Genomic DNA, 12,103 nt, shown 5'->3' on the forward strand with positions numbered 1-12,103 from the left:
AAGCCGCTCTTCTCCCTCTTCCATCCTCACCACCCTCGATGGCGGGGCAGCCAGGGGGTACGTAGAGGTTCCCCAGGTGGAGAGGGCGGTTGCGGTGCACTTGTGCCCACAAAACGCCGCCACTTGGAGGAATCGTCCGCGCCTCCCGTCCAAGGCCTGTAAGCTGACGGCCGCACTCGCTGCCAAGGCTTACAGTGCTGCGGGCCAAGCTGCCTCTGCCCTGCATGCCATGGCTATCCTGCAGGTACACCAAGCCAAGGCACTCAAAACCATGCACGAGGGTGGTACCGACCCGGGGTTGATGCAGGAGCTGCGCACGGCGACCGACTTCGCCTTACGGGCAACGAAGGTCACGGCGCGGTCCCTCGGGAAGGCGATGTCCACGCTGGTGGTCCAGGAGCGGCATCTCTGGCTGAACCTGGCTGAGATGAGGGACATGGACAAAGCGCGCTTTCTCGACGCCCCCATCTCCCAGGCAGGCCTGTTCGGCGACACTGTCGAGGACTTTGCCCAGCAGTTCTCGGCGGTACAGAAGCAGACTGAGGCCATCCAGCACATCCTGCCCCGACGTGTCTCTCCGGCTGCCACCGTTCCGTCGCGGGTAGCGCCTCAGCCTGCTCGTCGCCGTGGGCGCCCCCCTGCGTCCTCTACGCCAGCTCCGCCCCGTGCTGAGAGTTCTTCGAGGCCGGCGCGTCGAGCCCCGCGCAGGAGAGCGGCGCCCCCCGTGTCACTCCCGGCTGCGAAGTCCTCCAAGAAGTCGACCAAGCGGCCCTGACACGGGCAACTCGGAGATGCGGAGAACTGCTCTTCAGGAGATGGCGAAGACAGCGCCACTCCTTCCCCCGGAGGAGGGCCGGGCGGAGAATCTTCAGTTTCTGTTTTGTTTTGTTCCGCCACTGGCCGGACGGCCAGTGGTACCCACATTTTCAATAAAAGAGCAAATTCTCCTTCCTCCGAGTTGCAAGGCTCGTGGCTTGACAATGAGCGACGCTCAGCTTCCTCACTCTCACCCACGATGCCCCCTTTCGCCAGCGGCCAAGAGGTCGCGGTTCGGAGACGCAACGCCTCTCCACGCGTCTCTGGCCAGTTCCTCCGGGAACACGAGGAGTGTGGTTGCGATGACCCAGGACGCAGTGCCTTCTGGGCCTTCCGGCACGACTCCCCATCGCTGCACCACTGCGGGTATGTCGACTGTCCCTTTGGTGCCACTTGTACGGTATCTGGGAGCGTGGCTTGCGCTGCCCAACCCGTCACGCTGGCTCATCCGGACGGTTCGACTCGGCTATGCGATTCAATTCGCCCGGCGACCCCCCAAGTTCAATGGCGTACTCGAGACTTTGGTGGCAGTCAAGGACGCCCCTGTCTTGCGCGAGGAGATTGCTGTCCTCCTGGCGAAGGATGCAATCGAGCCGGTCCCTCCAGCCGAGATGAGGACGGGGTTTTACAGCCCTTACTTCATCGTGCCCAAGAAGAGCGGTGGCCTTCGACCTATCCTGGATCTGCGAGTCTTGAATCGGGCCCTACACAAGCTCCCGTTCAGGATGTTGACGCAGAAACGCATTATCAAATGCGTCCAGCCCCAGGACTGGTTTGCAGCGATCGACCTGAAAGACGCGTACTTTCATGTCTCTATCCTCCCTCGTCACAGACCGTTCCTGCGCTTTGCTTTCGAGGGTCAGGCATGGCAGTACAAGGTCCTCCCCTTCGGGCTCTCCCTGTCCCCCCGTGTCTTCACGAAGGTCGCGGAGGGCGCCCTTGCCCCACTTTGGGAAGTGGGCATCAGGATCCTCAACTATCTCGACGACTGGCTCATTATGGCCCGGTCCCGAGAAGAGTTGTGCGATCACAGGGACTTCGTGCTTCGGCACCTCAGTCAGTTGGGGCTTCAGGTCAACCGAGAGAAGAGCAAGCTCTCCCCTGTGCAGAGAATCTCTTATCTCGGTATGGAGTTAGACTCGGTGAGTATGACGGCACGTCTCACCAGCGAGCGTGCCCAGTCAGTGCTGAACTGCCTGAGTTCCTTCAGAGGCAGGACAGTGGTACCGCTGAAACACTTTCAGAGGCTCCTGGGGCATATGGCATCCGCAGCCGCAGTCACGCCGCTCGGGTTGCTTCATATGAGACCACTTCAGCACTGGTTACACTCCCGAGTCCCGAGATGGGCATGGCGCCGCGGTACACATCGTGTCACCATCACACTGATGTGTCGCCGCCTATTCAGTCCTTGGTCGGACCTTGCCTTTCTACGGGCCGGCGTGCCCTTAGAACAAGTGTCCCGGCACGTTGTTGTCACAACAGATGCCTCCAACTCGGGCTGGGGCGCGACATGCAACGGGCAGGCAGCCTCAGGGTCCTGGACAGGACCTCGACTGCTTTGGCACATCAACTGCCTGGAGTTGCTGGCAGTGCATCTAGCTTTGCGACGGTTTCGTCCGCTAGTGCTGGACAAGCACGTGTTGGTCCGCACGGACAACACTGCGGCTGTTTCGTACATCAACCGACAAGGCGGGTTACGATCGCGTCGCATGTCTCAACTCGCCCGTCATCTCCTCCTCTGGAGTCAGACGTGGCTCAAGTCGCTGCGCGCTGTTCACATCCCGGGGGAGCTCAATCGTGCAGCCGACGCGCTCTCACGACAGCTCACTTTCCCCGGGGAATGGCGACTCCATCCCCAGACGGTCCAGCTGATCTGGAGTCGATTCGGGGAAGCCCAGGTAGACCTGTTTGCTTCCCACGAGTCCTCCCACTGCCAGCTGTACTATTCCCTGTCCCAGGCCCCCCTGGGCACAGATGCACTGGCACACAGCTGGCCTCGGGCTTTACGCAAGTATGCGTTCCCCCCAGTGAGCCTGCTCGCACAGACACTGTGCAAGGTCAGGGAGGACGAGGAACAGGTCCTGTTGGTTGCGCCTTACTGGCCCACCCGGACCTGGTTTTCGGAACTCATGCTCCTCGTGACAGCCCCTCCCTGGCGCATCCCTCTGAGGAGAGACCTTCTCTCTCAGGGGCTTGGCACCATTTGGCACCCGCGTCCAGATCTCTGGAACCTCCACGTGTGGCTTCTAGACGGGACGCGGCAGACCTAAGTGATCTGCCCCTAGCGGTGGTAGACACTATCACTCAGGCTAGAGCCCCTTCTACGAGGCAGGCCTATGCTCTGAAGTGGAGTCTGTTCACGAATTGGTGTTCTTCTCACCGAGAAGACCCCCGGAGATGCCCGGTCAGAGTCGTGCTTTCTTTCCTGCAAGAAAGGCTGGAGCGTGGGCTGTCACCCTCCACCCTGAAGGTATATGTGGCTGCCATTGCAGCCCATCATGATGCAGTGGACGGCCGGTCCCTGGGGAGGCATGACCTGATCGTTAGGTTCCTGAGGGGTGCCAGAAGGTTACATCCTCCTAGGACACCCCTGATTCCCTCCTGGGACCTCTCTGTTGTCCTGGCGGGACTTCAGAGGGGTCCCTTTGAGCCGCTGGATTCAGTCGAGCTTAAGTTCCTGTCTCTCAAGACAGCGCTCCTGATCGCGCTCACTTCCATCAAGAGGGTCGGGGACCTCCAAGCATTTTCGGTAAGTGAAGAGTGCCTTGTGTTCGGGCCGGCCTACTCTCACGTTGTCCTGAGACCCCGGCCTGGATACGTGCCCAAGGTTCCCACCACTCCCTTCCGAGACCAGGTGGTGAACCTGCAAGCACTGCCCCTGGAGGAGGCAGATCCAGCCTTGTCGTTGCTGTGTCCCGTAAGAGCGCTTCGCATATACGTGGACCGCACCCAGAGCTTTAGAAGCTCTGAGCAGCTCCTGGTCTGCTTTGGAGGTCAGCAGAAAGGGAAGGCTGTCTCTAAGCAGAGGTTGGCCCACTGGATAGTGGACGCCATCGCCTTGGCTTACCATTCCCAAGGCGAGCCGTGCCCCCTGGGGGTGAGGGCCCACTCCACACGGAGTGTGGCCTCCTCCTATGCATTGGCGCACGGCGCCTCTCTGGCAGACATCTGTCGAGCTGCGGGCTGGGCGACACCTAACACCTTTGCGAGGTTTTACAACCTCCGTGTAGAGCCAGTTTCTTCCCGTGTGTTGGGTAACAGGTAATTGGCGGGAAGAGCTGGCTGGGTGTCTCGCTTGCTGCGCCATTCCCCCTAACACGGGGATGTGAGCGCCTTCTTCTCCCAGTAGAGTTCCCCGGTTGGCGTACCCTGGTCGAGCATCCTCCAGCACCCTCGGCGTCAGACTTGGCGGAGCAGTCTGTCGCCAGGCCCAGTACTGGCGTTAGCATGCCCGGAGTTCGGTCAGCCCCTGTACTGGGCTAGGTGTCCATATGGCTGGGTTCCCTACGGGTAATCCCATATGTGTATTCTTCCACGGTAAGGTTTCCCTCTTGGCAAACCCGTGTCTTCCCTTGACAGACCGTTCTGTCAGTCTCTTCTGGCAGCCGTTCCATCCCTACTCTAAGGTAGGACCTGCCTCAGAGACCCCTTCCATATGTAGTACTGCCCCCTGGGTCAGTCCATATCAGTATATCCACATGTCACCTCCCTTCAGGTAGGATGTGGTCTCCGTAGCGGCCTTTCCTAAAGGCTCGCTTCCCCATTGTCTTGCCAGCTGAAAGAACAAATAGGGAAGATTTGAAGCTGTCTTTCACCGAAGGTTGAAATCCCTTCCATTTACTTTATGTGGGCGGAACAGCAGCATGGCCTTCTCCAGCAGCGATGTACTCACCCTTTGGCCCCTTCGGTACCAAGGTCAGTGAATTTGCGCTGGGGCTTTGGGAAGGTTACGACCTTAAGCGTAGCTTTTGTGGCACGCCAAGGCTTGTCAACAATTGCAGCGCCTCAGGGTTGTGACGAGGTTCAGGTTGTGGCGTTTTCCATAGGACCCCATTTGTCGGTCGACATAACTCGTAGTGACCGACAGATAGGGAACGTCTCGGTTACGTACGTAACCCTCGTTCCCTGATGGAGGGAACGGAGACGTTATGTCCCCATGCCACAACCTTGAACCATTCGCTGTTGCCGGGACACGTTCTCGGCTCCTCAGCGTAAAACCTAATGAGTGGATGCACCTGTCGCCCTATTTATACCCGCTGGCACGGGGAGTGGCTCAGGTGTGTTAATCCACTTGCCAATTTCATTGGCGTTTTCTCTTAAAATCAGAGATGATTGGCCTCCCAAGTGAGACCCCATTTGTCGGTCGACATAACGTCTCCGTTCCCTCCATCAGGGAACGAGGGTTACGTACGTAACCGAGACGGTCAGTAAGAAGTTTCACAGAGGCTGCAATGATTTGATAAAATAAAAAAATAAATAAAAATACAGCAAAAACAGTAAAATTGTGGAATATTACTACAGTTCAAAATAATGGTCTTCTATGCGAATATCTGTTAAACTGTAATTTATTCCTGTGATGTAAAGCTGAATTTTCAGTCTTCAGTGTCACATGATTCCTCAGAAATCATTCTAATATGATGATTTACTGCTCAAGAAACATTTCTGCTGAAAAAATGTGCTGCAAAATATTTTTGTATAAACTGTGATACATTTTATTTTCCAGGATTCACAGATGAACAAAAAAAATTCAAAAGAACAGTGTTTATTAGAAATATAAATATTTTGTAACATTAGAAATGTCTTTACTGGCACTTGATCAATTTAATGCGTCCTTGCTGAATAAAAGTAACTATTAAAATGCATTATTATTTATATACTAAAAAAATATATATATATATAGATATATATATATATATATATATATATATATATATACATATATATATATATATTAGAGCAATCTCAGAATGCATAGGTGATAAAATATTATAAATTATAAAATATATTATACTCAATACCCAAAGTCCAGTTTAGAACTAGATGCACAGCAGTATAATGGCATGTCATTAAACCGGTGGAGTTCACTTCTGATTGATGTGGTTTATCATGTTTAAATCACACTAGATTTCTGACCCTGTAGCCAGTTTTCTGCATCGACGAGCAGACCCTAATTATTCTGTTGATGGCAGCCTGTGTGTTTTCCTCCTAAGATACAGCGACGAACGAAAAGTCACATGGCCACCTTCTCCACATCTGTTCTTGTTGCCATGGAAACATCAGCTGCTTATCAGTCGCCGTGGCAACAGGACAGTCTCCACGCCCCCCCTCGAGGCAGTCGATGTGTTGACCTTTACAGCTCCATCACTGCGCTGACCTCTGACCTTGGACCGTCCGACTCATCTGATTCAGTGATGCACGAACACAGAACAACAAACGGGTCAATGTTCAATTCATCACGGTAAAATAATGCTAAGTGATGCGGACAGATGCTAATTCACTCTCAGCAAATGCACACTACAAAAAATAAAATAAAAAAAAGATCAAGAACGTAAGAGCATTTGTTCAGCAAGGACACGGGAAAAGTGCCAGTGAAGACATTTAAAGTGTTGATTTTTATTTCTAATAAATGCTGTTCTTATGAACTTTCTATTCATCTGTGAATCCTGGAAAAGAAAATGTTTCACGGTCAGTTGTTTTCAACATTGTTAATAATCAGAAATGTTTCAAATCAGTTTATTATTTTGATTCCTGAAGATCATGTGACACTGAAGACTGGAGGAATGATGCTGAAAATACAGATGTACATCACAGAAATAAATTACACTTTAACACAGATTCACACAGAAAACACTTATTTCAAACTATAATAATATTTAAATTTTTTCTGTATTTTTGATCAATTAATTGCAGCCTTGAGCAAAAAACATCGAAAAATATATCCAACTCTAAACTTTTAAACAGTAGCAAATTATATGCAACATACATCAATTAATTAATGATACAGCTCTGCAATGATCAGACTTTGCATTAAAAAAAAAAGAAAAAAAAAAGAAAAAAAGAAAAAAAAAAACAGGTAGATGGAGTGCAATGCAATTTTTTTCAATGCATTTTTAATTATATTTTTAATGCAATACCTAACACTTTGTCAAGTGCTGCATTGTCCCTGTTTTTAGAGTGGGATACTGAAAAACAAAGCGGAAAAATGTTGTCACCTTAAACAACACTTATGAAAGCAATGCAACTATAATAACCTTTATGACGCATATAAAAATAGCAAAACACAAAAACATGTTCTGAGCAAACACACTGCGTCTATCAATTAAAAAAAAGATAATTAGTCAGATTTAAAGTCAGATTTAGACGGAGCCAGAAAAAGAAAATCCTTATTCTGTTACTGTTACTGTTTTTAAACATGCAATAAATAGCTAGACACAAATAAATATAATAACAATTGAATTGCTCCACAGTCATTACTTCTTAAACACATTTAAAAATCCAAATTAATCTCTATAAACCACTATCACATTCGCAGAGAAACAACCAAACTCAAGTGTTTTTGTTCACATCACAAACGCTTGACTGAACAAAAGGAGAGCTGAGTCACTGAGCATCTGTGTGTGTGTGTGTGTGTGTGTGTGTGTAACACTCCTTCATTCATTACAACAGTCACACTCAATGTCTCTGGCCGTCACCAGCGGCTCACAGACTCACAAGAGCACAAGCACAAAAAGCCATCACGAGTCCAAACAATCAGAGTCATTCAGAGATGCTCACTCGAAGCCAGACGCCGATCTTACTTTGAAAAGTGCTCAGCAAAAACATTAAAGACACGCGTCCCTGAAACACTGCTAATGATGGATATTAGGTCTTTTTATTTATACACGTCACATATCACATGCATTTACTAAATAAATACAATCTAAATATTTGGTGGATACCGAAAACATTTTGTTTTGTAACTGAAATACGATTTGGGTTGAAGTATGGGTTTGAAGAAACTAAAACTGAAAAAGACATCAAGCTAAATAATAATAATAATAATAAAAACACTACACAGATGTCTTGTTTCTTGAAGTGTATAAGTAGCTCCCTCACTGACAGTCCCAGCCGAAAATTACAGAGAACTGAAGCAGACAGCTGTGTTAGACGCGCCCAAACACACACACACACACACTCTCTCTCTCTCTAATTAAGGCGCTACACAAACAGAATCTAAAACCAGCAATGGACCATTTTCAAACGCTACACTACTTTTCTGCAGTTTTGTGGCTTATGCAGTGTTAAGGTTATTAAAGACAACATGAAACGGTTTACTTCCACCAGACGTGTCTACGATTCTTTCATCTGAAGTCTGCATCAAGTCTCGAGTCTTTAAGCTGGAGTCGAGTCTGGAGTCTTTTCATTAATTGTTGCAAACAAATGAGTAAAGCATTAAATATCCATTAAAAATAGATATTTTGATTCAACTGCATAAATAATAATAAATGGGCATCAAATGAACACCATTCAAATTTCACATAACATTAACTTCCTATTTACTGAACTATTGTTTAAAATCAATATCACATTTACAATCTTGCAGATATTCGGGAAAAATGACTTTTGTTGTATTTCTAAACTATATCATAAATGGTTTCTAACAAATATAAATCCATACTAGGGCTGTGCAAAAAATCGAATGTGATTTCATGCGCGACGCTCCTGTAATTATTAGTAGTATATCTACAGCACATGCGTTTAAATTAGGGTTGCACGGTTTTCACAACAGTTCCTGCCCGGTTGCTTCTCAAAACTAGTCCGAAACTAGCTCGACCGCATTTCCAGGAGGTTCCCCGATAAAAATTGCATCCCGGGGATAAAATATAAGTTTTTTGGCAGGGGTTGCCTTGGGTAAAATTTACATTCTAGGTGCTAAACATCACGTGATTGGGAATGGGGTCGCTTCTTATTGGCATTAGTACCATACTAGTATCCTGCAAAACAAACTAGTATGTTTCTGTTACAAATGACTAGCACTTTGCAGTCTGCTCTCTTATTGGTATTAGTACCATTAGCATTTGCATAAAGTTGAACTCTCGCATCACCAATGCTCTCAATCATTCAAATTGCCTCAAATCCCCAACTTTTTACAATTAATGACCATTGGTCACTCCGAAGCTGCAAATCACTGTTGGACGAAAAACACTGCAATATCCAGAGAAATGTTGACTTACCTAATTGGCGAGTTGAAACTGATGATGTCAGGAAACATAAAAGAGAAAAAAGAAAGAAAAGATATCACTTATAACTGTATTGCACTTTATATACATTCACAAAGTGACATGGTTGATTCATATTCACCCAAAAAGTGCTAGAAGCGAAATATAAAGGGGTGGTGGGACACCAAGAAAGAAGATTGTAATGTTTGGTGCCACCAGTGGTAGAGCAAAGATGCAACATTGTGAGGGAACAACCACACCTCCTCGACAAACGGCAAACCAAAGTGTTTGGATTAGTAGAGTACCCCCTGGATCACAAGGTTAGGGGGGGGGGGGGGGGGGGGTTGTCAAGTGTATAGCTCGGTTACACAGTTGATCATTCATTGTGGAAGAAACGCCCAAGCAAAACCAACCCAGCCCAATTTGAGCGAACCCTGACCCTTGCTTCCAGCTGACGGGGTGAAGTGTTAGTTATTGCGGTGTGCGGTTTAATCACTCAAGCCCAGGCTTGGAATCCACTTAGCCATGCATTACGTGGATCCACTTCCCAAACGTCCACAACAAACCTTCCAATGCGGAGGGCGTTTCTTCGGTGAGATCCCGAGGTTCTGCAAAAGTAGGGAAGAAGGGCGGAGCAGCCGGATTTAGACCGGAATTCTGGGGAGACGGCAACTTTGCTTCAGGGGAGGTTGGACTCTTTGATGAGGATGACGCAGACGACTTCTTGCCTTGTTTGGACTTTGGTTCCTTTGGGGCTTTGCTCTTTGGCAAAGGTGCAGAAACTTGGGCTGAGGTCTCAATGGCAACACCTTCAGGAGCAAAGGGTTGATTGTAGTTATTAAGAGACCATGCAGGTCCAGATGGAGAAAACGGGGGTGCCGTGATCAGTGCTTCCATCTGTGGTACAAAACAAGTGCTTCCAGGGGTGGACGTCTGGGGTTCCTTTAATGGCGACTCTTGGGTGCCCATGGAAGCGGTGTAGGTCTGATCTTGTCCAACCATGGCTTCCTCCAAGGTTCCACCTGGAGAGATAAAAGGCTGAGTGTCACTAACATTGGCAGAAATAGGATCTTCTGTTTCCATGATGATTTCGTTGAATCCGGGGGCTTGACCGGGATACTTTGGACAGGGCACTGCAGGTTCAAGTATTGCTGTGGATGTTGGGGAAGTGGCCGTGAGGGATAGAAGATCTTGGGTAAGAGACAGAGGAATGAGACTCCCATCGGTGTAGTCCTCAGAAAGTGAAACAAGGCCGCTGTCGACTTCAAGGAGTGACTGGGAAATATCAGTTGTGAACTCCTGCGGCACGCAGGCTGAAGCAGGAACAAAGGGCTCTGCATGGATCGCCCATTCCTCAGGAATCTTCTTATGGCTTTTTGGCTTCTTGACTCTCCCACCAAAGTGGCTTCCGTCTTCCCAACCTCCATCTCGGTCCCGTTCCTTACACGGGGACGTCTGATTGGGGCTGTCGGATATAAAACTTTCGCTCTGCGTTTCCGTGTGGTCGTACACTTCGTCCCTGGGTCTCCGTTTCTTCTTCTTCTTTTCCTTCTTATGGTCAAATGCTTTGCCTTCTCTTTCCTCTGCATCTCCCGGCCCCTTATCTCTCGGGGACCACTGAGCGTTGGCCGTGTCATGTGGGCTTTCTACAAGAGGACCAGCGTGGCGACTGATAACAGTGGAAACGCTGGGCGTTAAGGGCAGGTCAGATGAAATGCCGGCCTCATCGGACCAGCGGTCACCAAAGACACCTCGTATGCAAAGAAGAATGGAAATTAGAACAGCACTAACTCCATGCTTTGCTCTCTAACACATATACACTATTCACAAACTTATCAATCTTCCCTCACACTCTTTAATAGGCTTATATGATATACCATACAACCTGGAAAGATCAAAATATTAAATAATATATTTTATATCTTCTGAAATGCTAACAAATATGTACAAGATAATGGACAGTGATAGCATGCATTATTTTTTGTTTTATAAATGGATAATTGCAGCCATTGGTCAATACAATATTTCAATTATACTACCAGATTTCTTTTGTTTCAAGTGAAAAAAAAAATCTAAATTATAAAATTTACATTAATCAAAACAAGTCTTATTAATTTCATGAATATGTTTTAGTCCTTTTCACTGGAAAACAAGTCATAAAAGACAAACGTCATTGCAGTGTGGTCTCTTTTATAATTCTGCTGTAGATAATTCATTTGTGTATAAGGTCTAGTCCACTCTTAGAGAAGTGTTGAGCAGATGATTTTGGGGTTGGAATTTGCACAGTAACACAGTAATGCCAAGACTGATTGACCCACATATCTGTGACCTTGAACAGGGAATGTTCCCAGTTTTGCTAATGTTCTGGCAAGGTCCTCTCAAAGTTATGATCAAATGTCCTTCAAGTAACATTAACAGAATGTCCAAAAATGTTTTGAACATTCAGAAATCGAAGGTCTGTCCTGATATTTCAAACAAACGGATCTGTGCTTTTTAGACTGATGGGGGTGAACATGTAAGAGCGCAATGCATTGTGGGACACACTCCATCTGTGAATACTGAATGGATGTTAGCCTGTTATCATTAACTCAAGTTGTTCCAAACCTGTACGAGTTTTTGTGTTCTGTTGAACGCAAAACAAGATGTGAAGAATGTTGTAAACCAAACAGTTGACAGTAGTCATAATAATGGAAGTCAATTATTTGGTTCCCAACATTCTCCAAAATAAAGAAACTCGTACATGTACATTTATATATACACGAGACGGATACAAATATTGGTTGCACTTTATTTTACAGTACGTGTACTTACGCGTACTTATACTGTACTTATAGTGTACTTATCTAAGAAAGTTCTGGTAATACAAGGTAACTACATGGGGTAGGGTTAGGTTTAGGGGTAGGTTTAGGGTAAGTACCTAGTTATTACATGGTTTTTGTAATTACTATTATAAGTACATAGTATGTACATAAGGAACAGGACTGTAAAATAAAGTGCTACCAAAATATTACATTTGCTATCATAAGTACGCTTATGATGTCATCGCCTTATTTCCATCTGGGTGACTTCATGATCAGGCACTAGATAAC

At 47.3% G+C, this 12,103-nt stretch overlaps 1 protein-coding gene across 1 annotated transcript in view; it reads right to left on the bottom strand.

Annotated features, from left to right (window-relative positions):
• LOC113068729 (microtubule-associated protein 4) overlaps positions 1-12,103 on the bottom strand; it is a 33,378-nt gene that overhangs the window by 21,102 nt on the left and 173 nt on the right. Inside the window, exons 2-3 of the mRNA XM_026241555.1 lie at positions 10,290-10,820; positions 9,581-10,259 (exon numbers count right to left, since the gene is read on the bottom strand). Coding sequence (XP_026097340.1) covers positions 9,581-10,259; positions 10,290-10,820 — 1,210 coding nt within the window. The remainder of the gene's footprint in view (positions 1-9,580; positions 10,260-10,289; positions 10,821-12,103) is intronic.

The sequence above is a fragment of the Carassius auratus genome, linkage group LG49B, assembly GCF_003368295.1.
Source record: "Carassius auratus strain Wakin linkage group LG49B, ASM336829v1, whole genome shotgun sequence".
Classification (NCBI taxonomy): Eukaryota; Metazoa; Chordata; class Actinopteri; order Cypriniformes; family Cyprinidae; genus Carassius; species Carassius auratus.